A 25,872-nucleotide genomic window follows, 5' to 3' on the forward strand; every position below is an offset into this window, starting at 1 on the left:
CACACACACACATATATGTCCTCAGGCTTTTCAATGAAAACCATCATTCTGATTACTGCCAAGAAAACTCACCCTCTAGTTGAAAGCGCTGAATTGTTGACACAAGTCTTAAAATATGAAACGGTTCAGGCTCACCTTGATCAGACTTGTTTTTAAAAACCCATAGTACTGCTTACTTGCAAGATTAAATCTGTAACAAGCTCGTACAAGACGTTGAGTAACGTTGAACACCCAGTACTTGTAGCTGAAGCGTGCTCTTCCACGAATCCATCCTCTTCTCCCTGGCTTTCTTTTTGTCGTGTGTGTGTATGCATGTGTGCCTGTGTTTTGTTAGCAGGCAGCAGAGCGTGTCGGTGCCTGCAGGCCTACCCCTCCTGGAATGCAGGGAGATATATAGGGCTGGTTTTACCATGGCTGCCTTCCAGCAGACCTCCAGGACAGCAAGGCAGAGAAGGAGAAATTACAGTTTGTTTCTTCAGAGATTCAATACACTGTAGCATTATATAGACCTCTCTTATCAACCCCAAGGAAGTTTCATTATATTTTACACCCAAGTGGAACAAAAAAAAAATGTGTGCAGAGAAGATGACTGATATCGATGATGGAGTGAACCCTTGTAGAATATTGACCTTGATGATTTGTTCTTTTGCATTACTTTTTGTTTTTTTGAGCTGATGTCTCCTGACTGAATAAGTCAGAGCAGTGTGGTATTGAGTTTCCTACATGTACGACAAGTCAGTCATGGAGCTCTCAGCTAAAATCATATCCGACCTTAGTGACCCACTCCTTGTCACATGCTGACTATGTACTTTTGACCTTTAAGTAAACAAATACTATTGCAACAAGAAGAAACCTTTTTACATGTGGAAGATTGGACATGAAACACCATAATTTTGGTCAAAAAAAAAAAGTATATACAGTCATAAGCAAAAGTTTGAGCAACCCTGATCACATTGCATGTTGATTTTGAAAATAAGTTTACACATCCTCTACAGGGACAAACTTATATATGGCATTTTCTCCTAATTTTAGTGTACAATTTGTTTATTTGCTGAGTTTAACATACTGGAACAAAATAAAGCATAAATATAAAATGTACCAAAACTTTTGCACAGGCCACGATAGGTGTTAGTTTTTTGTCACCAATATGTTTAATTCAGCAAATAAACAGTATTTGTGCATTAAAAAGTGCAGAAGTGTTCTCTAGAAGATGTTTTCTTTATTTTCACTTTTTATTTTTGTTTTTATTTTCATTTTCACATAAACAAAACATGCAATTTGACTAGGGGTGCCCAGTCTGTTGCATACGACTGTGTATATACCCTACCATTCAAAAGTGTGGACTCACTTTTTTCAGTAAAATAAAACCAATTTTGTTGCAGGTACATATATAATATTAAATTTGGCCTATCTACACAGAGCTTGTGAACTGCCTGTAGATGAGTTAGACCTGTCAGAGGCAACTAAACACCCACATGATGTATACATGATAAAACACCCACAACTAACTAGCCGTCAGGCACACTACACTCAGTGCTCAGGCCCGAAGCCAGAAAAAGTGGATATGCTGGTCTTCTTGGCCACAAAAATAGGCCTGAACCTGAAAATAATTGTGATTTAAATAAACGTCTCTCAATAATGGTCAGAAAATCAACATATTTACCTGAAAAGTGTTCAGCCCTAATTTTGGATGTGTCCAGAATGAGACCTGTAGATAATCTGAGAAAGCTGTAAAACAAGCTTTCTTTCAATGAACTTTATAAAAATGAATATCTAGAATGTCTTGTATTTGAAAAGAAGTGAGCAAGTCTTACAGCAGATATCAACACATTACTAGAAATGTCATTAAAATGTATGTTTAATAGGTTTTAAAATTCCCATATAACTTGAAATATTGAATGAAACATCGTAAAATATTGTGGTGTCTAGCTGATAATATTTCAGTCTACACTGTATGAGTTATGAAAACTATTAACGTGATGAGTGATTCCAAACTTTTGAATAGCAGTGCACAGCATGTGATCGGCATATTGAGGGATGTTTGTAGTTGAATGTCTTGTTTCTTTCTTTGTTGCCCATCTTCATGGCTTCGTAGAGTAAAATTATACGATGAACTTTTCATGCTTTCAAATTCGTTGACTTTCCCACCCAACCAGTTTAACCAGATGAGTAGTCCAGCGTAGTTTGGGATGTGTCAGTGTAAAAGCATTTTGTTTGCACTTAGTTGGATTGCGCTTTGAGAAACTACATTTCAGATTAAACTAGTACTGATGTTTTTGCTTTCAGAATACCATTGCTGTTGATAATACAGGCATAACTTACTGTGAGTGAATGTGTAGACTTGGGTGTTTCATATTTCCTATTATGGCTGTGCACTTGTAATTTTGATATTAAAAATTTCAACTTTGTCACAATTGGACATATTGAAAGCCTAGTTTAAAAGCAACTAGATGAGCAGTGGTCAGTTACATTTAACATTTACTTTTTTATTTGTAACACTCATATGTTGGTCATTCTATGAGTAATTAAAATAACTTGTGTGCCTTGGGAGTAATTTAATAATAATAATAATAATAATAATAATAATAAAAGTTGAAATAGTTGATTTGCTTGTCTAGTCCACTGATCTCAGTGGCTCACTTGAACAGTTGGCTTGTTCCCTTAGCTCATGCTGAGTTTTAATCATTGCTCACTTTTAGCTGACATCACTGGTAGATAGTATTTTGTTTTTTTTCCTTCCTGTTGTTTAACTAGTCAACAGTGAGTTTCTGTTCACACATAACGTGAGGCTCTGTACTTCACAGACAGTCTGGCTATCTACTGAAATGACAACGTTCTTTTACTATGAAAGACAGCTTTGGTTATGGAATGACATTTACATTTTATCCTGTTTTCTCTCACCAATACTTGGTGTTCTAAAAAATAAAGGATCTGAGAGTTTCTTTGTGGGAAACATATTTTGGACAATCAAAGTCTTAAATTTATGAAATGTAGGAAACAAGTTACAAGACATGAGAAATGTTGCTGGAATGCTGCTTTAATCAGGTGATGAATACACATTAGAGGAAGAACACATGTTCTATTCTGACTCTGCTAGTCATTGCATGAGTTTCCAGTGATGTCAGAGTGAAGGAAGAATTCAGTCCTTTTGTTGAAAGTGTTTAGGATTTCTGAAATTGTTGTCTATTTTTTACCCAAAGTGACGTTACATTTCAAACACTGTCCTGTTATCTTGTGTGACTCTTCTGTTCTTTGAAAAGTAACATGATTTTTATTTTGATATGTCAGAATTCTGCCCTGCCCGTTGCACCAAGGCCAGTTTGATAAGTGACGTCTTTAAAAATAAGGATATTTGTCATCATGGATGTAATGGAAAGATATAAACTGTGGTATTCAAACCATCTGATATTTGCTTCTTTTGTCGTACTCAGTTTTACCTAAGCAATAGAACATGAGAGGGTGTGATTTTTGTGAATAACATCATGGCTCTGACACGGTTGCAGGCATGAGCCGAAGGCGAGTATCATAGATTGTCACAGCTGTGACATTATTCATGATAACATATGACCTCAAGTGTTCTTTTGCTTTTATACAACAGGTCTGTAAATTAAAGTTAAACAAAGAAGATCCAAATATTCTATCAAATATGCTTTAATATTGACAGTACTTTACAGAAAAGTAGCCTTTTGTGTGACAGAGCCATAAAACTGCTGCAGTATCAGGTTCAGCTCATCTTTTTCAAAACTTGCCATATTAACCTGAATGATATTTTGTTCCAGTATTTTTACAGCTCATCTTATTTGCTGAAGTATATTCTGTTTCTGTTCCTTTCTAATTTCAGTTTTTTAGTTATTCAACCATCACAGCTGCCGACCAAAATCTTGCCCAGGAGTAATGACTGGTTTGGAATTTGATGTAGTCCTGATGTCAAACTCTTCTGCAGAATCTGACCAAACAGACTGCAGGTCAATATATATTATTAGAAGTTCTCTAATGTATCTTATGTAAAAGTCTGCTAAAGTAGAAACATGGTAACGGTTAACCACAGCGCAAAGCAGGCCAGTACTTAGCAACTGATGCTCAGCGGAAAGTTATTGTGAAGATTTTGTTTTTGGAACCAACTGTTGTATAAAGGCTTATATTCAGCATTAAATTTCTATGTCTCAAGTAAGTTTTCCTTTCATATTGATTCTTTTTTATTTAAGACTGTGAAACGACATGTAGCGTAGTCTTTATCAGCTTCCTCCCTCCTGATAAGCCAACCATTACTCAGAATTCTTTCTTCCTGTTTCATCCTCACCTTCTCACCTTGTTCTTATATGTTAATTGTGTAATCTGTGGTCTGTATGGCTTTACATGACTCCTGTTTATGTGGTCTGAATTTGCTCTTGCTGAGAAAGGCCAGACCCACAGTTACACAACTATCTTTAGCAGGAGCAACACTCCTTTTCCTTCTCTTTCTCTTCTTTTGTTCATCTGTGTTATGTTCAGATGTTGACGTCTGCCTGATCACATGCTTTTCTCCTTCATCGACCCCCTAAATGTTTTGTTGTAATGTTGAAGCCTTCTTTTCTTTTTCTCTTTAATGTTTTGTTTAATATTTAAGCTTTTCTTTCTTTTTCACTTTGACTGTGCTCATCGGAGTCAAGTAAGGACATGTTTCTTCATTGGCTTTGACAAGAATCTGAGTGTAGTTAGGCTTCAGGCAAGGTTCAGTGTCATGAGCCGGAATGTTGTTTCAGTTGTCTCGACATGCTCACGAGTTATGGCTCCTATGAGTACTTCACCGAGAGCCAGTTCAGAAGCGCTGGTTAAATCTGCTGTCTGCTAGATTCAGAGGCCTTTTATCATCAACTTAAGAACTTTTATCTATGACCACATGGCATTTTGATGCCTTCAGTTCAGAACAGCTTAATGATTAATGAACAAATCATTAAGTGAAAGTCATTAGGAGCTACTGGAGTCCTATAGGTAAATTTGAGTGGGATACATATTTTCAGTCCCTTGCTTCAGTATTATAGTAGAATCAATGGGAACAGCAAAACTTCATTCAATCAAGGTTGATTTTTGGTTTATAAGTGCTCTTACACCTCCCTTTACTGAGAAATAGCTCTGGCTTTTTCTGTCCATCTCAGTGTTACTTTCCATCTTAAACTGAATGTCATTTCTTAAGAAGTCTCTTATTGAACGTGAGCAGAACTTAAAGAGGAACATATTTAAGCTTTCTTCCATAACAAGGACTGTACCACTATCAGTTCATCCTTTTTCACTTGTGTCCAGACTCCTCTGCAATATTTTTGCTACAGTAGTGTCTTTGTTGTTTATTCCATTCCGTCCTGTGGTATAAATGTGTGTGTGTGTGTGTGTGTGTGTGTGTGTGTATGTGTGTATATATATATATATATATATATATATATATATATAAAAAAAAAATAAGATATGTCATAGTGCCACAGTTGTACAAAACATTCCTCTTTTCTATTGCACTGCAGTAGTGTATTTACTGGAGAAAGACTCGGAACACCAACCTGCATGGTACGCATTCAAAACCCCGCCCCCTGCGTCTTCTGATTGGTTCCCTTGCAGTGGGCGTTGCATCAGCAGTTCCAAAGTTTTGTCCCGCTGTAGTTGTTGCTCAGTGAGCACAAGTCAGGAGGAGCGCTGTGGACTGCAGGTCCATGTGATTGGAGCACTTTGGATATGCACTCTCAGAAAACCTCCAAAAGCGGACTGAGTTGCAAAATGGTCCTTCAGGCTGTGGGCAAAGTTTTAAGGTAAACCAGCTTCGCTCCGTTCACTTCGTTACTTTGTCTAACCCACCATGGATGAGATCAGCACGCTAACAAATAGTTTACATGCGAGTTTATCGGAGCTTCGCATGAAGGAAATTCGTGCGAGAAGTTTTGTAGTTGGTTCGCTGCTGTGTCCGTCAGAATGACGATGGTGTTTGATGTGCAGAGACGTTTCATCAGGTTTCAACTGTTTTTATCCACCGCCACGTTATTGGTTCTTTAGTCCTCAGAGAAGCTGATTGTCTGTGTTGCAGGAGCATCTCTTTTAAGTAAACTGGCAGCGTGTTGTTCGAAAGCCGTGTTTTCTCTATTTACATGCTCGGTTTTGGTGTTTCTTTTTGCCCCAGGAACCTCATGTTTGCGCTGTTTGAGGCTCCGTGTCCTCGCACTGCCACGCATGCGTCTTCAACATGGCGCACATACATGGGTTTAGTCTCCAGATCATCACACTGTTTTGAAGTTGCGCTCCTACCGCTGTAAATCATTCTTCTCTGCAACGTTTGCGGAGCTCTCACCCAACTCCCTTTCACTGCGGCTAGTAGTGCGCCAGCAAGAGAAAGCTGGGGTTTTACAACTTGCAACTTGCCCTATTCTTTTTGATATATTCATTTTTTTCACAAGGGTAAAATGCAAGAACCTGATGCGTTAAAGATCTCGACGTTTAGTGCATAGTAAACGTATGATGTGCACTTTTGAGTGCAGTTGTCATATAGTGAGAGACAATAGGTGAATCTCTCTTAGGCATGAGGGAGATGAAACAAACTCAGATCACAGTAAACTTGTACTAATTAGGGACCAGTGAATATTCCTTTTCATTAGAAGTTGATTTTGTTTAGTTTGTGACGTTGGTAGCCATCAAGTTACCCAACTACCAGTTCACTTGCCCCCTTTATTGAGGTAATAAAATCACACTTTCACCTTGTCTCGTATTTTGGGTGTTCACACAAATGTGTCTCTTGATGGTGCATAGTCGGGGGGAGAGACTTTGTGAGGGCTTTATCTTCAGTTCTTCGTCCACAAAGCTGTTGTAATGCTGATGGGCTCTTGTACCGTCCCCTTGGTGTTGATTCTGTGTTAAACAGGCCTTTACTGACCTCTTGTCTGCATCTCCTTTTGTTCTCAATGTATCCACCACGTTATGTGCATTTTCTTCACGTACAGCAAAACATAGAAATAGATTTTTTTCAGATTTGATTTGAACCACAGGTGTGAGAAAATCACCTGCAGGTAACTTGTCTGAATGTTAAGTGGAGGTTTAACAGCTTCTGTAAATGCCCTTTGACTTGCCATTCAGAAGCTTAGCTGGAGAAGATCTGTGCAGCTTAAGCTCAGTGGCATTAAAAGCTCTTTAATATGAAATGTATACAGTTCCTGCAGTTTCCCTGGTGGCGATTATTGTTAATAATATCTTATTACCTTCTTGTTGGCAATTTTCGCCTGCCATTTCCTGCATTGCATGTACATGTATTGCATTTGGCAGACGCTCTTATCCAGCGCGACTTACAGTTTGATCATTTTACACAGGTAGGCAAAGGTAGTGTTAGGAGTCTTGCCCAAGGACTCTTATTGGTATAGTGCAGGCGGTTTGTCCAAGTGGGGGATTGAACCCCAATCTACAGTGTAGAAGGCAGAGGTGTTACCCACTACACTATACCACGCATTGATCCCATTAATGTTGCTCAAAAAACATTGTAGATTTTTTTGTCGTGTCACATTTAGGAGTGATTTCCAAGGGCACGTGGAGCTGAAAACATCCTGACCAGTGAGTGTGTACGTTTAGTGTGCTTATCAAAGCCTGCTATCTCTTCTTTTGTCACTGTTTAAATTGAGCTGTGAGCTGTGTGCAAATTGTGAGAACTGGCTTTAATATTCAGGACTCTGCTGGGAGTCTTAACCTTTTGCATAAAGTGCTTGATTTGATTAATATAACTTAACCTCTGGATAGGGAGACTGTTAGACCTGCTAAAAATTCCCTTCAGAACCATTCGTTCATTTTTAATGAACGCTTATCATGCAGTGTTAAACATTTAAACACTTTAGATTTTGGCCTCTAGCAGCTCCGAATGCAACTTCTTTGCTGGAATTTTAAAATGTGTCTGCTGGAATTGCTTAAGGTAATGCCATCCATATGGTGCCAGTGAAGTTCCTTCCTGGATCACCTCCGTTCTGTTTGAGCCAGAGCAGAGCATTGTTCAGCTTTGCTTGCGCAAGTTTAGATAGTAACGTTCCCGGGTGTTTGAACCAAACAAGTTATTGTGCCTTGAAACCAAACTGCTTTTAATGCCGGAGATGCATAGACAAAATACCTCTAGTCACATTTTGTAGAGGCTTCCATAAAAACAAGCAAGAATGCTCTTCCTTCATTCCCTTAAACAGCTCAGGCGTATGCGTACCAATACACATACACACACACACACAGCTAAATATGCTGGTAGGAAAAATACCTCTGGTAAGTATGCATGAACATGTTCCATGTTCCATGTACACTGAATTTACCCCAAATTAGATTAGTTTTCAGTGAGGAAAGAACAACTTGTTCCTCCAAAAACCAACAACGGGTTCTTGTGACACATTGTTTTATTTAGCCGTTTCCAGTTTTTTTGTGTGTGTAATTTTCCAGGATGAATTTCTTTTTGTGATTTACATGGACAGGGCAAATTCTAAAGGCATTAGCTAACTTATTTTAGGAGAAAGAAAACTTCTCACTGCCAGCAGCCCTTTTGTTTGCTTGCTTGCTTGCTTGCTTACTTGGGTTCCTCCTTATACACACATACTTGCTCACAAATCTGTGTGTGCTCCTGGTAACTTCCACATTTCTTCGCCATAAAAGGTATTGTAGGCTGAGTTCAGGCCAGAAAGCTTTGACCAAAGAGCAAAACCAGCCACAGCTTCTGTACATCCAGAGAGAAGATAAAGATCAGCTATGATACTACAGCCTCATGTAGTATCGTTTCTTTGCACATGTTCTTTGGGGCATTTTGATGTCTCAAGAAGAACATTTTGCTTGCAAAACTTTCCAAACCAACTTTAAAGAGATCTCACACCATCAGATGCAAATGTGTTTCCCTCACATTATACTCATGATCTGTTGTTGTAAGGTTTTTAATGTACTGTTTGAGGTCTTTCCTCTCCCCTCAGCTGTGCTGGTCACTCAGAGTCAGACAGACTCAGCAGGCCCCGGCCATAGTTCCTTTTCATTCTTGTACCAGCTGTACACGACAGCTGCCTGCCTTTCACTTGCTCTCTCTGCATGCTTCCCAGACTGATCTGAGATCATTAGTGACATTGGCTGAGGCTGAGATTTTGGAAGAGTAAGCTGGCCTTAGACCAGTGTGAAAGGACAACATCTGTTTTGGTGCCTACAGAGGATGCTTAGATCTGCACTGCTTGGTGCTCCATACTTTGTCTGCCACACATGAGGACAAGCTGGTTCAACATCACGGAAGGTCCTACAAGAGTTAGATTGCTTAACAGACTAAAGAGTGCATGTGTGTGGACCTGAACGTCTCCAGTTCCTTTATATCAACTGTACCTTTGATGCTTGAATCTAATGTGTGGTAGAGTGTGGGTATGCTAACCTTTAAGCCAGTAGTTCTCAAACTAATCGTCAGGACCCCCCAGATAGTCCACTTTTTTACTCTGTCCCAACTCAACACAAAGGGATGGAGCTAAATATGGACTATCTGGGGGCCACTGGCGATTGGTTTGAGAACCACTGGTTAAGTTGATTCCTACGCTCCTGAGCTTAATCCTTCTGCTCTACTGTGGTGGCCTAGTGAGATATTTAGACTTTAAAGCTGGACATAAATGATGGTAACATCTATCCTGCTCAGATGCAAAGCAAAATAACGCAAATCGCTTCGGGGTATTCCTTTTTGTTGGCCAGTGCTTAAGTAAGTCGTTTGTGGACTTAGGACTTTAAGATAAGTCCTTTTCCTGGTTTTTGTGGGTTGTCCAGGAATGGGAGGGAGTTGATGTGAATGGGAGGAAGAGAGGAGGCCAAAAACATTTAAGTGGGAGAAGGGGATGATTACACAGTATTGAGCGAGCGGGTGTGGAGAAGCCGGAAATTAAGGTCAGTAAGAAGAGCGGTAAATTATGGGAGCGCACTGAAATTCCGTTGTCTTGCAACAAATCTAAACCTAAACACAGTAGCACTGCCAAAAGAAAGAAAAAAAAATGAGAGGAAAGAGAGGAGCCTGGGGAATAACTAGGGTGTGAAGTGTTCCACATCAAAATGCCTTTTTTTGCCTTTATGGACTGTTATACGGAGACAAATCCAGTGTTTACAGTCTTAGTTTTTCATGGGGGGGTTTACACATAATTCCTGTGTTGTCCATTTCTCTGTTCTTTCCTTTATTAGCCTGTTAACACCTTTTGGCTTGACCCTTGGCCATTGACCTCAGTCACAGACGGTTTATGGTGGAAAACTGCCACTGACGTGTGGTTTTAACGTTTACACTTTAAAGTAGTTTTAAAACAGAGCTGGAAGTATAAAGCTGTTTTCTCACCTGAGTTTTAAATGATCCTGGCGCTTTTTAAAGCTGGAAGCATTTTACTGGAGAACCACTATTGACAATAGAGTTCTAGTTTAGGACCAATTTCTGTCCTGCTATTTAAAATTCCCCCCTTTTTGTGTTATGTAGGAAGTCTAAAACGAAGCCCAATGGAAAGAAGCCTCCAGCTGAAGAGAAGAAGCACTATTTGGAGCCGGAGTACACTAAAGTGCGGGTGGTGGACTTCGACCTCAAAGAGCTGGTGGTGCTGCCCAGAGAGATAGACCTCAACGAATGGCTGGCCAGCAACAGTGAGTTAGCCCGGCCTGTCTGATTTACTACATAAACAGATTCTCTTTATCGCCCACGTTAAAGCCATCAGGGACATTTGTAGAGACTTTGTTTGCTTAAGTTCGCAAACAAACAACTTCCTGCCGAGCGGGTTGTAGGACCTCACTCTACTTGTTGGGTTTGTTGTTCATGTGATGTAGTTTTGAAATAAGCAGCCTTTTTAAGGGGAAATACTTTAGTAGCTGGGATCACACCACTTTGTTGGTATCAGTCAGTGAATCTTATTCCGTAATAAGATTCTGTTTCATATGAACTAAGTTTCCTCATGAGCTCATGTTGTGGCTTCAGTGAGTCCTACATTCCATGGCACTTTGAATACAAATCATACAACATCTTCTGTTATTTGATGATTAAGTAAATTCTTTTTGTTTTACTCTGACTTCCTCTTCTCTTGTGTCCTCCACAGCAACAACCTTCTTCAATCTCATCAACCTGCAGTATAGCACAATCTCAGAGTTTTGCACTGGCGACACATGTCAAGCCATGACGGCGTGTAATACGTAAGTCCTTGTTTTGTTAAAATTTCACAATGACGCCTCAAACCAGGGCCTGTACTCAGACTATTTCAAAGTTTCAGTGATTGATCCACATATAAAGGTTCAGAACACTTCCAGCACCACATATTTGGGTACTAAGCTTAGACTGTGACTTAAGAATCTGTTAAGTTATTGAGCAGTATAGGTCCTGTCATGAAGTAGACTAGGAGTGCTGTTTAGAACCGGATTCCCTCCGTCACAAAAACTCGAGGCTAACTGCCGAACTGCAGGGCTTCCCTGTGACCTGCTCCCGCAGTGGCCTCATTTCTTTTTACGTGAGAGAGAGATTGGTGACTGGGTCTCTCAGAGGAAAGTAGGTTAAACCAGACCTGGAATGTGCAGTACATGTCAGCACACATTCTTTGTTGAGAATTTCCTTTTTGTTGGCATGTTGGGTTAACATCTCTTAAAGGAGGCTTTGGTAAGTATGAACTTTAATTTTTAAGGTCCCAAGGGTAAACCAGATAAAGTGGAGGTTAAAAAGTGAAGTCAATCGATTTCTCAGACTGCTCAGGTGAGGAAAAGGTTTGAACTGAGCTAACGGATGGGTGGAGATCAGGATTCCAAAGATTGTAGTATTAGCTTTGACAAGACCATTATATGATATTAAACTATAATTATCTGGCTGCTCACTCTCAGTTCACACTTTCATTTTAAAAGTTTCCAGATTTAATTATAGTCCAGTTTAATTGCTTGTTTTGGCATCTTTTTATTTTGGAGGTTGTTCATGAGTTGTTTGATAAAGTACACCATCTTGGTTTTAATGTTGTGATGTTATGCCTTTAAAAAAGAAAATGAATTTTGCTAACTGACTATACTGAAAAGTTCTGCGTTAGCTGTGTAATCCAAAGGAGGATGGTTTGTTTTTTTTTTTCCTTTTTCAAATTCATCACCTAACAAGCTGGCCCTGTTTGGCCAGAGATTTAGAGGTGTGTGTATTGTGTGTACCTCTAGGGCAGGTCCCTCTGCAGGTGACGCATAATCACACCTTGGTCCTGTTGAACCTGATCTCCCACTTTTGAAACACCCCGGCCACACACAGACACACACCCCCTTTTAACTCTGTTTTGGGAGAAAATACTCAAAACACTCAAACTCAGCCTGTAAAATAGCAAAGATGGGTTTAATCGTCAAAACAGCCTCCTCAGATGAAGTCATTGCTGTGTCTCAATAGCTGTGATTATTCAGGTGACAAGTCACTTACTGTCAACAGTTTGTAATTTGAAAGTGCACACGATGACGCACTTTGACTATGATAAATGCATATGTGTTATTGGCCAAATAGAAGACAGTTATTTTTAGCCATGTCGGTCATAAATAGTTTTATTTTACGATTTTTTTTAAATTGGATAATGTGATAATAGGGTACGTGCTAGATTTAAGAAAAATGGAAAAGGAATTTCACTAATTTTTCAGACCAAATTCAGCATAATTTACACAGTGAGATCATTCAGAGTATTTGATGATTGTTCACTGTAGAGAAACTTACAGACTTGGATTTTCTTTACAGTAGTGGTGATGGGACTCCACAAACATTGGTTGCGTCGTCCACAACGCAAATTTAGCCATTTTATTTGCTTACCAAAACGACTGGTGAACCTGCACATCATCTGAGTTTTCATATGTAATGTTGATAATAGTAATCCTTTGGGTATCCTGCATGTGCCTCTCCACCATGAATATATTTTCAAGAATACATTTCAGCCAAAAGCTTATCTCAAAACTGTTGTAAAACAGTCTGTCAGATATCAGGAAATGTATTTACCACTTTGTGTAATAACTTTCTGTAAGGGAGCTTTTAGAGGCATTAAACACTTGGGATGTCTGGTTTGCCAATTGTGATTAGTTTGTCAACAACTGCTTATAACAGCATATAGATCTTGTGCCGAACGATGTTTGTAACCCACATGTATCTTTGAGATCTCATTAGCATTATTGTGGTTGTTGTAGGTGGCAGTTGGAAACCCGTTACTGGCACTGAGCCAACAGCGTAGCCTGTTCAGCGGGTTTCGGACGCAGAGGGCATAGGTTTTGTTTTTGTGGGCTTTAGTTACCCTTTAATTAACTATAGTAATTATTTCAGTTAAATTTGAGCAGGCAGGGGTTCTCCCCTGTCCCAGTCTTTCAGTTTGCTTGTGTTCATCCACAAAGCATCTTCGGTTGGACAGAAAGTGGTGTTAGCATTGTTAGCATTGGTTATCGGTCAGTGGGTCCCTGTAGCATGGTCAGCTATGTGGAGAGACTACATTCCTGGGGATTTGTAATGTCTACACGCCTTGGAGGCCCTCCACCCGTTCTCCTGTCTGCCCCTCTCATTGCACGCCTCCTTAAACACTCTGATGGTGGAGGAATTCCAGTCCATTACTTCCAACCTGCGGCTCGGTGGAATGGCACAGTTCTACTGCGTTGGCGTTCAGTGGGGCAGATAGTTCATTCATTTGGCTGCTTCTGTTAATGAAGCTAACCTAAAGGGCAATCTTTTTTGTCAAGCACGTGACATTGTAAGCATTTAGACAGTGTTAAGAGTTGTTTTTTTTGGCTCTGCTTCTACCATATGAACACATTTCTTTTCGTATCTGTACAGAATATACTACTGGTATGATGAGAGGGGGAAGAAGACCAAGTGTACAGGACCTCAGTATGTGGACTTTGTCATGAGTTTAGTGCAGAAACTAGTGACGGATGAGGAAATCTTCCCAACGAAATATGGTAAGCAAACTGCGGTGCCACCCTGTGGTCATTTCTGCAAATGTCTATTTTTTTTCCCTGCTGCTCTGTCCTAAGATGTTTTGAGGAAAACTAGCACCTCCGAGTATTGATAAAAAGAGGTTGTTGCTTACTCCTTACTGTAATGTTCCATACAGAATTTTCAGCAATAAAAATATGGCGGTAATGATGGTTAGTAATAGCAGTGCACTGACAAGGAAATTTTGGGCAGATGCTGATGTCTGATACATGTTTGTTTGTTTGTTTGTTTGTGTGTGTGTGTGTGTGTGTGTGTGTGTGTGTGTGTGCGTGCGCGTGTGTATATATACACACTTGAATTTGCATCACAGAGAAATGCCACTTATTTTTAAAGGATTACAAATGCAGTTAAAAAACAGTTTTAGCACAGTAGCTCAGTCACCTAAAAGCTCTGCTGTTCCAGAGTAGAATAAATACATCATCAAATATCAGTTTAAAATATTGGTCAAATCTAAACATCTCTCTGATGCTAATAAAAAAAATTCTTAAAGTTATCTCATGAGTCCGATATGATTGTGCATCCATAGTTAGTGAAAATGAACAATATTATTTCACACAATACAAATGGGAACAAAGTAACTTACAGAAAAAAAAACGTAATTTTTATTTGTAGTTAAACAGTTTTAACTTTGTTAACTGTCTTTTTGTTCTTACTCTATACTATGTTTAGGCAACGCTGGGCTACTGTGCTCATATCAGTTTTTATTCATTTTACAGCATTTGTAACCCTACAGAGATAAACGCTTTATTTTTCTGTAACACTATTCCAGGTAGATGTAATCCTGATATCTACATTTTATGAATGCTTATGTATTGGCTTCAGCATTGCCAGATATATGTGCATGGAAAACATTGGATATCTGCATTGATTCTGAATTTCCATGTCAGCTCATTCATAGATTCACTGATCCAGTGTTCAGCGATTAGTAATCTCCAGTAATTGGAGTTTTTAGATTTAAGCCAGTGCATCCGCAGTGCCTTAATACGTGCCTCCTTTGTGTTCTATCGTCTCTTCTCTCAGGGAAAGAGTTCCCCAACTCGTTTGAGTCTCTGGTGAAGAAGATCTGCCGGTACCTGTTCCACGTGCTGGCACACATCTACTGGGCGCACTTTAAGGAGACGGTGGCGCTGGAGCTGCAGGGACACTTGAACACGCTGTATGCACATTTTATCGTCTTTGTGAGGGAATTCAATCTGGTCGACCCAAAGGAGACATGCATCATGGATGACCTGTCGGAGGTGCTGTGCACCCCTCTGCCCCCCTCCCCGCAACAGAACCACGTGACAGAAAGATGAGCTGCCAGCAGTGCCGCCGAGCCCCATTAGCGCAGAAGAAAAGGAGGATGAAGAGGGAGTGAGACAAGGCCCTGGGCAGGGCCGGGCTGCTGGCAGGACTCGCAGACCCTTTGACATCCTGATCACTTTTTTACCACCATAAGAATTGGTCAAAGGGGCGGAGCATGGGGGGAAGGCAGTGCCTCTGACCAGTGCACACTGGTGTGGATTCCCCCTTCCAAAAAAACAGCCCAACTCTCTACCTTGCAATCTGACTAGGAACAATGTTTGTTTATTTTTTTAATTGCTTTTATCTTTTCGTTTTTATTTATTCTTGGAGGATGTGTGTTGTTTTATGGGGATGGTGTTTTCAAATTGGCCCTTAGTACCTTATCAATACCTAAGACGTGAGACTAAGGCACTGTCTTGCGCTATTAGACAACGTTATAGAGACACACATTGAAAATCTAGCGCCCCCTCATGGAGAAATAATTATTACAAGGTGCCAGCTGCCCTGACTGTTAGTTCTCTGTGACTGGGACTTCACTGTAAACGTTCATTCCAGTCAAGCTGGTTCCAATTCACTTGTTGTCTCCATTCGTCGCTCCTAATCGTACCTGTCTCCTCCCTCTCTCCTGTTCCTTCGTCCATAGTTAAATTCTATTCTGATGTGCTCAGACGTTTTGAGAGGTCACGCAATACTTAAACACCAGAGATGAATGTCTTAGAGGGTTTTGATGACCAGAATGGTCATCTCTTCTCTCTCATACAGTGACCAGCTTGAAGCTGGTGGAATGTGGATATGATGGCATACAGAATGGGTGAGATTGATGATGTGGGTAGATGACACAGGTGGTTTCTGCCTGGGATGAATTCACCCTTTTTGTGGCAATCCATTTACTGGGTCAGACTGATGAGGATCCATCCTCCAGGGTCACAGACTTTTTCAGTTTGTTTTTATTTTTTCTTTTTATGTTATCAAAGAGGTCATGGAAATTATGGCAACCTACTCGTATGTAGAACATGCACATTCTGCTTGCAGTTTTAAGAAATAGATTGTAACTATATAGAGAAAATCGCAAGTGGGTTATGTCAGAATAGCCTCCATGGAGGGAGACTCGTCTCCGCTTTTATTTTATTTATTTTTGACTTTTTATTTGCAGGGTTCTTCAGTTCTCGCTTTCTTTTATGTATTTTAATTATCTAAGTTAAGGCAATTTATTATTTTAAGCTCTGCAAATTATAATCTAATAAAAAATGGAAAAAAAAACAACCTGACTCAAGCTGTTTTACCTTAGCAGTAATATTAAAACCAAGCTGTAAAAAAACTTCTGCTTAGTAGATTTCTTATGTAAGGATCTCCAGCATTAGTGAACCTCAGTATCATTAGGGATGATTGAAACAAGTTGTGCGAGTAATATTAGCATGAAATTTAAGTAGCAATTGATATTTGCTTTTTACAGTTCATTTCTGTATAGCTATTTTAAAGGAATGGTTCAGCGAAGAAATCACATGTACACAATTTTCCACTCAACCTAAATGTAGTCAGTCAGTCAAAACATGTTGGTGTCCAACTTTTGCTTCTGTAGTTCCTTAGTATCACTGGTGCTACGAGGCTGACGTTCCTAACAAACATTAGGTCGCCCAAGCCTTTCCTTTATTGTGCCGAATTCTGCCATAGAATATCAGAGACCCTCTCTCTACTTTAAGAATCCCAGAGAATGTGTAGAGAGGAGAATCTCCACTCAGTAATGCGTTCTGGGTTTTTATAGGCACCAGAGGGCGCTCCTGAGTGAGGCCAAAGTAAATGGGTTAATATGGAGCATTTGAGCACAATCATAGTTTGTAAGTGCCTAAACATTTTTATATAGATGAATGTATTCAGTTACTGAACACAGAGCAGCACAAAACACTGCTGTTATATTTTTAAGTGTTTTTGAACTGTTACAGGTCTTCATAAGGACACTTCATGTACATTAACCTCAGTGACTGCAAACTGCTTCACTCAGCCAATGAGCTGATCAGGTCGCCAACCAATCAGCACTCAGTAGCATTAATGCTAATATCTTACTGCGCAAAACCTGGCAAATACACCTTTCTACTTTCTAAAATTAAAGGAAAGTCCCGGATAAGTGGTTAGAAACTTCTTCAACTTTTCGTTTGTAGCCGTTTAGCTCCATTCACCCCCATTCATTGAGGGCTCGCTCGCGGGCGCCCTCTGGCGTCCTGTTTCTGATATAACGGGAGGAATAGCTCAATTTCTCTTGTTTCTGTCTTTAAGCTGCTATTTTCAGACAGGAAATTCACGATTAACAGTTAATTTACTGTTACACGGTGAGGGTTTGTTCATTTGTGTAGTTCACATTAAGTCCACCATGTCTTAAAGCACATCGACAAGTCAGCGCAGCCTCAATGAAGATTTGTATACGGTGTGAGCGGTTTGAGAGGTTTGTGGATGTGTTCACAGAAAAGATGTGGGGTGTCTGGTGACTGATCATGTTTGTTAGCTACATTAGCCTCGTAACTCAAGAGTTTAACTAAAGGAGCAAATATATATCTCGGGTAAGTGTAAAATTGTGTAAATTTGAACTATTTAAGCGCCGCTGTGGAAGAAAGCAGATCATGCCCCATAAAAGCTCTTTTCTTTTAACTTTATTTTTGAAACGATAAAATATACAACTGATGTTCATTTGTTAGTGTTTCCTGGGATTGCAGTTTGACGTTTTCCAAAGTAATGAATCCGCATCTTCGTGGAGTTTATGGTTTTGACTGATACTGTGTGATGTAATTGCACGGACTCGCCAGCAGATGTCAGCTGTGAACAACCGCTAAAAATGAACCCAAGCACCGCAACCCATATAAACAGTCTAGTTTATTTGTATGTCAAGGCCCGTGTACCACAAGGAGGCATACATTCAGCATTTAACTACAGCAAACCAAGATGTGCATTCAAACATCCAGTACCCTGAGAAAAATAGCATTCAAACGCGCATGTCTGTAATATTTAGAGACAAAAAAAACTATTTGACAGCATAGCTCAGTTCTAACTAGTAGTGCATTAATAATATATAGTTTGAAATGGATTAATGAGGGGAAGCAAATACAAAATATTTCCATATCCATGCTAGGCAGAGTTCTCGTGCAGGTCTGGAAAAGTGACATGTAAATGCACTAATTTCCAAAACCTGGAACAGATTCCCAGTGCCAGTATTATAAATGTGCTGTAAAGGAACAAATCAGAAAATATTCTGTTTTTCTCTGACCTGCTGCAGTGTCCGTGATGCATATCATATTTCATTGTTCCTCTTGCCATTGTACTGTTAGTGACCTTTATGAATAGCAAGAAAACTTGTTCCTGGTCAGCAAAACGTGAGAACCCTGTCTAGGCCTGCAGCCTCGACCCCATCTATATCAGGCTACAAACAACTGCATATATTATATGAATATATAATGGTCAGTTCCATGGCTCTGTGCCTTGGAGTGGTGCATTAATAATATTTTGATGTCTTGAATGTTCTAAAAAGGGGGAGTAAATATAAAATACTCTTATCCAGTCGAGTCCTGCAAATGTGCACCGCTATGATATTTAGAGACAAATATAAGTTACTGTTTTGACAGCATAGCACTTCTGTGTAATGGTGCATTAATATTTGTAAAGCCATTTAAAAAGTGGGGATTTATATACAAAATGCCCTCATATCTACTCAGAACCTGCATTAAATAATCTCAGCCTTGACCTTGTCTATTCTCAGCCTATAAAGAACTGGACCAATCTCAAATGTCAGTGTCCCTACCATGTTCTATGTAACAGTGGCTTTAATAACATTTTTAAAGAGGATGGATTGGATTAAAAAGAGGAAGCAATACAAAATACTACATATCTAGGCCTAGAAAATATATCTGCTTTCATTCCATCTACATTAGTCTACAAACAATTGCATATATTATTTGTGTATATAAATGTTGGTTTCTGTACTTTGTTCAATGTTTATAGTACAGTAATAATATTTCTGATGCCTGCGATGGATAAAGAGGGTCAGCAAGTACAAAATACCCCAATATCCACTCTAGAACTGCATGAAAACCACTCATTTATATTAGGTTGCAAATATATGCATATTTGTCACTTCTCACAGCTCTGGTCTATACAGTACAACACACATTATTTGTATGACCAGACAAAAAAAATACACGTCCTGATCGGACTGAAGTGATGAAATTTTGTAGTTTTACCCTGCATGAACATCTAACAGTGCCTATTTTATACTTTTATTGCATGTAATTTTTACATTTTGTTCACAAATTTGGATTTTCTATTGTTAAAAAACCACTAAGTGACCACAAAACTAACATTTACACCATAAATTAAGATATAAAAGCTCACTTTTGACCCAAATAGTGTGATCAGTGTGAAAATTTCTCTCAGACAACTTAAGAGAAGCTCTGGACCAAAGGAAATTTAACATTTCAGATATGCGCAGTAATGGGTTAAGGCAGAGGCCAACCAGCCCTGCTCCTGGAGATCTCTTATCCTGCAAGGTCTATTTCCAACCACAGTCTGCCACACCTGCTCCCGCTAATGAACTTCTTCAGAAGTTCCTGATTGGATGCATTAGTGTAGGTATAGGGGGAGGGGGAAGCATGGGGGAAGCATGTTCGATGTCCAGGAGCAGGACAGGAGACCACCGGGTTAAGCATTTGGGATTGAAAATGGGAAGCAAGTACAAAAAGTACCCCCCCACCCTACCTCACCCCACCCCACCCCATCTCACATCACCCCACCCCATCCCATCCACTCAACAATTGCTTGAAAACATCTCACTCTCTCGAGCCCACCTCCACTGTCCCACAAACACACGCGCACACGTCCGTTTCCTTTCCAAAATAAGAGCTCACTCCTCTTTGCTGGTGCTCTGCTGCTGTTTGATTCTCCTCCTCACTGAGCCCCGGGCAGCGGCGGACTCTCTGAGCCTGAATCTGGCCAGTCCTCCCTCCTCGTCCAGCTGTTTGGCGCTGCAGCTGGGCGTCGGGATCTTGACGGTGTTGCCGAATTTGGAGTAGTCCACGGCGTACATGCCGTCCTCCTCGGACACGATGGGCACGAAGCGCTGCCCCCACAGGATCTCTTCGCAGACGTAGGACGTTCGTGCCTGCGTGGTGATACCGGTGGTCTCCACCACGCCCTCCAGCACCACGATCACCTCCATGTCCTGGCGCTGCAGGTCGGCGGCGCTCACGTCGTACAGCGGGCTGCTGCGGTCGATCACGTGACTGATGATGAGCGGTGACACGAGAAAGATGGCGTTCGTGCCCACCGGGTTGTCCGTCTGGATGTCGATCTGCTCGAGCGGCAGCACCTCACCCTCGTCCGTGGCGCCACGGCGCACGAGCTGCATGCGCACCGTTGCGCTGATGATCATGCTCTTGCGCAGGTCGCCCAGGCGGAACATGAAGCACAGGCGGCCGTTGCGCGCCGACACCACCGCGTGCTTGCTGAAGATGAGCGTCTCCGCGCGCCGGTTGGCCTGCGCCGTCTTCATGAAGATGCAGCCCAGCATGATGGCGTTGATAACCAGGCCCACGATGTTCTGCACGATGAGCGCGAGCACGGCCGACGCGCACTCCTCCGTGATCATACGGCCGCCGAAGCCGATGGTCACCTGCACCTCGATGGAGAAGAGGAAGGCGGAGGAGAACGAGTGGATGTCCGTGACGCACGGCACAGCGTCCGCGCGCCCCGCGTCCAGGTCGCCGTGCGCGAACGCGATGAGCCACCAAATCATGGCGAACAGCAGCCAGCTGCACAGGAACGACATGGTGAAGATGAAGAGCGTGTGCAGCCACTTGAGGTCCACCAGCGTGGTGAAGACGTCCTGCAGGAAGCGGCCCTGCTCGCGGATGTTCGTGTGCGCTACGTTACACGCGCCGTTCTTGTCCACGAAGCGCGCCTTGCGCTGCTTCGTCTTGAATTTGGGCTGCAGGACATCTTCAGCCAGACGGGTCACCACGAAGTCGTCGGGAATGAGTCCTTTCCTGGACAACATAGCTGTCCCATGCTAGGGCTTCCGAAGCTCAGGTGCTCGCCGTTCCTTACGAGGCACGCATTGCAGCACCTGCTCGGTGAAAACGCCGAGGAGGCTCCCGTCGACTCCGCCAGTCTTTCACCCTCACCACAGCATGTGCTGTCAGCTGCTCACCCAAACTATGCGCGCTGAGCTTACCCCTCAGTCCTGGCCAGGCAGCGGTGATGGGCATTACGACTTACTTTACAGATTCGATTCTTCCGAGCCATCTCTTTGGGCGAATCGACTCACTTTTATTCTGATTCGTTTCTTTGCATGAATCGACTCGACACCATGATTCTGTTCTTTTGACGTGCAGTTTTAAACGAATCTCCTTTTGATGTTCCTTTGTGGACGAATTCGTGCTGCATGTGTGCATAAAAGCTACTCCCATTGTTCATTTGATTCTTTCGAATCTCCCCCCAATTGAAGCGACTCACTTTAATGATTCGGTTCCTTGGAAATGCCCATTTGATGAATCGAGCTGCGCGAGTTTGTGATTCGTTTGAATTAGTGGGCGTTTAGCAGTAATGTGTAGGCTTCAGTTTCGACGTTCCTCGTTAACAGCAACTCACCTTTAGCTTTATACTGTCATCCTTCACGTCAAACGCTTTTTTTCTATGGCAAAACTCGGCTTGTGTGATAATAGTAGCCCTGCGAAGACAACAGTCCTACATACTCGGTTCTAAGAGTCAGATCGCTCCCGTGAGAATATTCAACGTCCAGTGGCTCAGCTGCTGCTGTCTGTCACTTGAAACAGGATATTCTGTCAACCATCCTTAGAGTCACTCTCCGCCTGTTTAGGGAGGCAGCATTCGGGTAACAGAACTATGTGACGAGCTCAGCAGGGAGAGGCCATCTCTGTTTATCCCACACAGAGCAGGGGTTCATACTTTCACATGGACTACTGCTGATTTACACACATACTCAATGCAGATGTAAATAAAACACATTGGAAGTTCTGACGTGGGAAATAGAAGAAATGCTCAACAAGTCATTCACAAATATTCAGTTGTTTTCTTGCATTATTACATCTGAACATTAACATATGTCAGTCAACACTGATGTCAGTCTGTTTCAAACTCTGATTTGGCATGTTTAAATTTACAGGGCTCATATTCTCCATTTTTCTTTTTCGTCTTGAATGTTTGTAGTTTTATGTACCACAAACAGTCATAATTCATTTTTACATGACCACTATCCAACCTCTCTTTACTTTAGAATTAAACAGCCTGTTAATGTTACTGGGCCTTGGAGATTGATATATATATATGTAAATGACCTCTGTTCAGATTGACTGCTGTGTTTTGTGCCTCGGTCAAAAAGCATTCCAGGCTAAAAAAATGTGCTGAGCTGATCTAATGTAAGCTGAAAAGGCAGGCATATGCAAACGTATTGGGTTCTTGTGACGTCACAAAAACAAAATATTCAAAACTGGCTATTTTTGCAGCTTAGTATCCAATATATGAGCTGCATGGACTGTGGAGTGAATGGTAGTTTTACCAAAGTTTACATACTACATTAAACTCTTTGATTTCATAAAGGTGAGAAAGAAATTGGTTTCCCATGATATGGGCCCTTTAATACTTCATTAAGAAGTAAAAGTCAGGTATTGCAGCTATAAAGCACATCATCATATAGTTATGGAATTTATATGGACAAATATGGATAAAAAGAAATGAATATATATATATATAGGCATTTATCTTTTATTAGTAAAGAAATCCCATCTTATTTACAAACATGATGTATAGCTGAAATATAAAATAATAATACATGGTAGAATTGCACTTTAAACGGACAGTCGTCAGTGGTCATTTATCTGCCCGAACAAAAGAGGCAAAAACACTGTCCTCAGTACTGAGGAGAACGTCTGGCTTATCGTACTCCAGAATGACCCCTCTCTTCATCACAATCACCAGGTCTGCATTCAGGATAGTGTGCACTCGATGCTGAAAAGAAATAAATACATGCACATGTCAGCAGAAAAAATTGACTCATGCGGTATGTGCGCTATAGATCATGCATACAGTGCTTCCGATAAAGCTCATCAAAAATACAGTGTAACTGATATAGGGGTGTATTGCTGGATACTCACTGCTATGGTAACCACAGTTCTGTCAGCAAAGGCTGTCATTACGACTTTCTGTAAAATGCTCTCCTGTAAAACAAAAAACAGACCAAAAAATTATTTGCAAAGAGAAAACAGTTCAGAGGTAAGGAGAGGGATTAAAGGTAGTAAAAGGAAAGGTCATGCACAAAATACTGTTGTCATGGGTAAATCAACATAAATGTGTCAAATTAATGTGCAACGTTTATCTTTGAGTTCAGTCTGAGAGTTTTTAAAGTCAGCATTAACTGTAGTTCCACAGAAATGCAGAGTATATCCATTCAAGTCCAAGTCTGTCTGCTCAGCTATTCAGTGAAGCGAGTGCATTTGGAACATTTAGTGCATTTACTGCATCCATGCTCCATTTGCTCAGAGAGACATGCTGATGCTGAGAGCCGTGCATTGTGGCTATGGAAGACAAGACAAGGAAATAGTGCGCATTAAAGAGAATGGAGTCAAGCCCTTGGGTTTTCCCCCTCCCTCCTATTTCTCTCTCTCTCTCTTATTCTCTCTCTCTCTCATACACGCACCGTAGCCATATCTATTGATGCAGTGGCTTCATCCATGATCAAAATGCTGCTCTTGCGAACAAATGCCCGTGCCAAACAGAATAGCTGGCGCTGCCCCTGGCTGAAGTTCTCCCCACCTTCCGTCACCACAGCGTCTAAAACAGAGCAAAAGCCACAGGGACTGCTTCAGAAAAAAACGTGGCACAACAGTAGGAATCATTAAACCACACACATGGTCCTGCATGTTAACACGCATCATCCTGACTCATTTTACTATGCATTGTAGTTGCCCCCAGTTTCAGTGACATGACTGTACAGTGAAACAGTAATGATTTTGTTATTCCAGTTGAGTGGGCAGTGGATTTCATAAGTAGCCTCTTTAAATTGCAGCAGACACATCTCTGATTACTGAAAGATGAGCCATGAATTCTTAATAATCCTTTTGGCTGTCTAGCTCCAACCCTCTACAAATTTGGAGCCTTTCTGAAATATATGTAATGAAGGCTTCGCTTCTCGACTCTTTAATATATTGGCAGGCCCTGACTGACTCAAACTATAAAACATTAAAATAGAAAGGAAGGAATCTAACCACTGAAAACTACAAGCTTATCTCAAACATAAACAACTTGTCTGTGTCAATTAGTGTACACCTCCCTTACCAAGTCCCCCAGGCAAGGTTTTCACCACTGGTTTGAGCTGGGCGATTTCCAGAGCTTCCCAAAGCATACTGTCTGTAGCCTTCATCTCTGGGTCTAGATTAAAACTGAACACAAAAGTGATATTTAGAGCATTTTTAGAGCAAGGAGATCGTTCAAGTTAAAAAAAAAAGTTTTTTTTTTCTGTTTTAGTCCCAATTTCTCATAATTCCTTTCCTCTCCTCTATCACACCATACAATCAGCACCGCCAATCAGGACGGAAGAAGGTTCACACCCTCGGCGGTGCCAGACGCAACCACTTTTGAACAAAAAAGCAGCATAATTCAAGAGCTCAGGCTGCCCGAGGGAGATATCTAGCATCCAGCAGATGCCCCAATTGGCTGGTGCGTTGCTTAGTGATGGGGAGAGAAGTACCCCGCTGTCTTTCCGGTCCAACGAGAGTGCAGCCAATGGCATCTTGGGGACCCCCGACAAGGGACTGCATATGGCTCAACTGGGACTCAAACGCTGGTCACAGTGGTAGAACAGTCTTTGAAGCACAAAAGTCACTCAAAGGGCAAGAACACATTACTTTGCAGAAGAATAACTGTGTGTCTTACATATGTGCCTTACAGAAGTAGTGCTAACATGGCTATAGCAGCCATCAATTAATGTGTTGTTATTTGCATTCTGAATGGAAGCTATCTGCTTTTATTCAACATAAGCAACATTACCATTTTGAGAGAATTATTGCTTTAATTCAGTGTAAATATAATCTGTTCATTTAGCTCAATTCAGTGCGGCACATTAGAAATGTGTCTAACCGGATTGTTCCACTGAAGAGAATGGGATCTTGGAGGATGATAGAGAAGCGACTCCGAAGTGTCTGAAGAGGCAGCTTTGCTATGTCAATATCATCTATGATTATGCGCCCTGTTAAAATAAAGTACAAGTTCACATAATTTAGGATGGAGAATAATTAAAATTCTGAAGTCATAAAAATTTTGTTTTGAAATTACACCTTCAAAAGTATCCACCATACGGAAGAAGGCTAAAGAGAAAGAAGACTTTCCACTTCCTGTTCTGCCACAGATGCCAACCTGCAATAAAAACACAGACAACAGCAGAATTTTGTATTACACATTTATACTGTGTCCATTTAACCTCAACCTTATTTTCTGGTTATGTGGAACTAACATGTAAGCTATGACATTGCGAGGACTCATACATAGGTCCTTGCATGCTGAAAAAATTATTCACTGAATTTACTCGATTCAAATATGTATACTGTTTCCACATCAATAAAATATATTACATCAATTTTATATTTGAGTTTACTTCTGGCAGAAAACAATTTTAT

The 25,872-nt window shown here is 40.9% G+C and overlaps 3 protein-coding genes across 9 annotated transcripts in view; 1 reads left to right on the top strand and 2 right to left on the bottom strand.

The window, feature by feature from the left end:
• mob2a (MOB kinase activator 2a) overlaps window positions 1–17,900 on the top strand; it is a 50,894-nt gene extending 32,994 nt beyond the window's left edge. For 2 of the 4 annotated variants that reach the window (XM_036575827.1, XM_036575826.1), the window contains exons 2-5: window positions 10,439–10,599; window positions 11,046–11,139; window positions 13,760–13,884; window positions 14,942–17,898. In XM_036575827.1, coding sequence (XP_036431720.1) covers window positions 10,439–10,599; window positions 11,046–11,139; window positions 13,760–13,884; window positions 14,942–15,216 — 655 coding nt within the window. In that variant the 3' untranslated portion in view covers window positions 15,217–17,898. Of the gene's footprint in view, window positions 1–5,630; window positions 5,775–10,438; window positions 10,600–11,045; window positions 11,140–13,759; window positions 13,885–14,941 lie in introns of those variants that run through there. The other 2 variants (XM_036575825.1, XM_036575828.1) reach the window with 2 other exon arrangements.
• A 2,106-nt stretch (window positions 17,901–20,006) lies between these two features.
• On the bottom strand, window positions 20,007–21,465 carry kcnj11 (potassium inwardly rectifying channel subfamily J member 11). The gene has a single exon (XM_036575829.1). It carries the CDS (start codon window positions 21,237–21,239, stop codon window positions 20,088–20,090), a length of 1,152 nt encoding a protein of 383 aa, XP_036431722.1. The 5' UTR covers window positions 21,240–21,465; the 3' UTR covers window positions 20,007–20,087.
• A 1,348-nt stretch (window positions 21,466–22,813) lies between these two features.
• abcc8 (ATP-binding cassette, sub-family C (CFTR/MRP), member 8) overlaps window positions 22,814–25,872 on the bottom strand; it is a 68,134-nt gene continuing 65,075 nt past the window's right edge. For all 4 annotated transcript variants that reach the window (XM_036575833.1, XM_036575831.1, XM_036575830.1 and 1 more), the window contains 6 exons: window positions 25,534–25,612; window positions 25,337–25,445; window positions 24,536–24,639; window positions 23,898–24,031; window positions 23,356–23,418; window positions 22,814–23,209 (listed from right to left, as the gene is read on the bottom strand). In XM_036575833.1, the coding sequence (XP_036431726.1) occupies window positions 23,072–23,209; window positions 23,356–23,418; window positions 23,898–24,031; window positions 24,536–24,639; window positions 25,337–25,445; window positions 25,534–25,612 (627 nt within the window). In that variant the 3' untranslated portion in view covers window positions 22,814–23,071. The remainder of the gene's footprint in view (window positions 23,210–23,355; window positions 23,419–23,897; window positions 24,032–24,535; window positions 24,640–25,336; window positions 25,446–25,533; window positions 25,613–25,872) is intronic.

Source organism: Colossoma macropomum, unplaced genomic scaffold (assembly GCF_904425465.1).
Source record: "Colossoma macropomum unplaced genomic scaffold, Colossoma_macropomum, whole genome shotgun sequence".
Lineage (NCBI taxonomy): Eukaryota > Metazoa > Chordata > Actinopteri > Characiformes > Serrasalmidae > Colossoma > Colossoma macropomum.

What these genes read in the sequence shown, in the direction of transcription:
- kcnj11 (XM_036575829.1), bottom strand. Translation starts at nt 21,239, where the DNA reads ATGTTGTCCAGGAAAGGACTCATTCCCGACGACTTCGTGGTGACCCGT.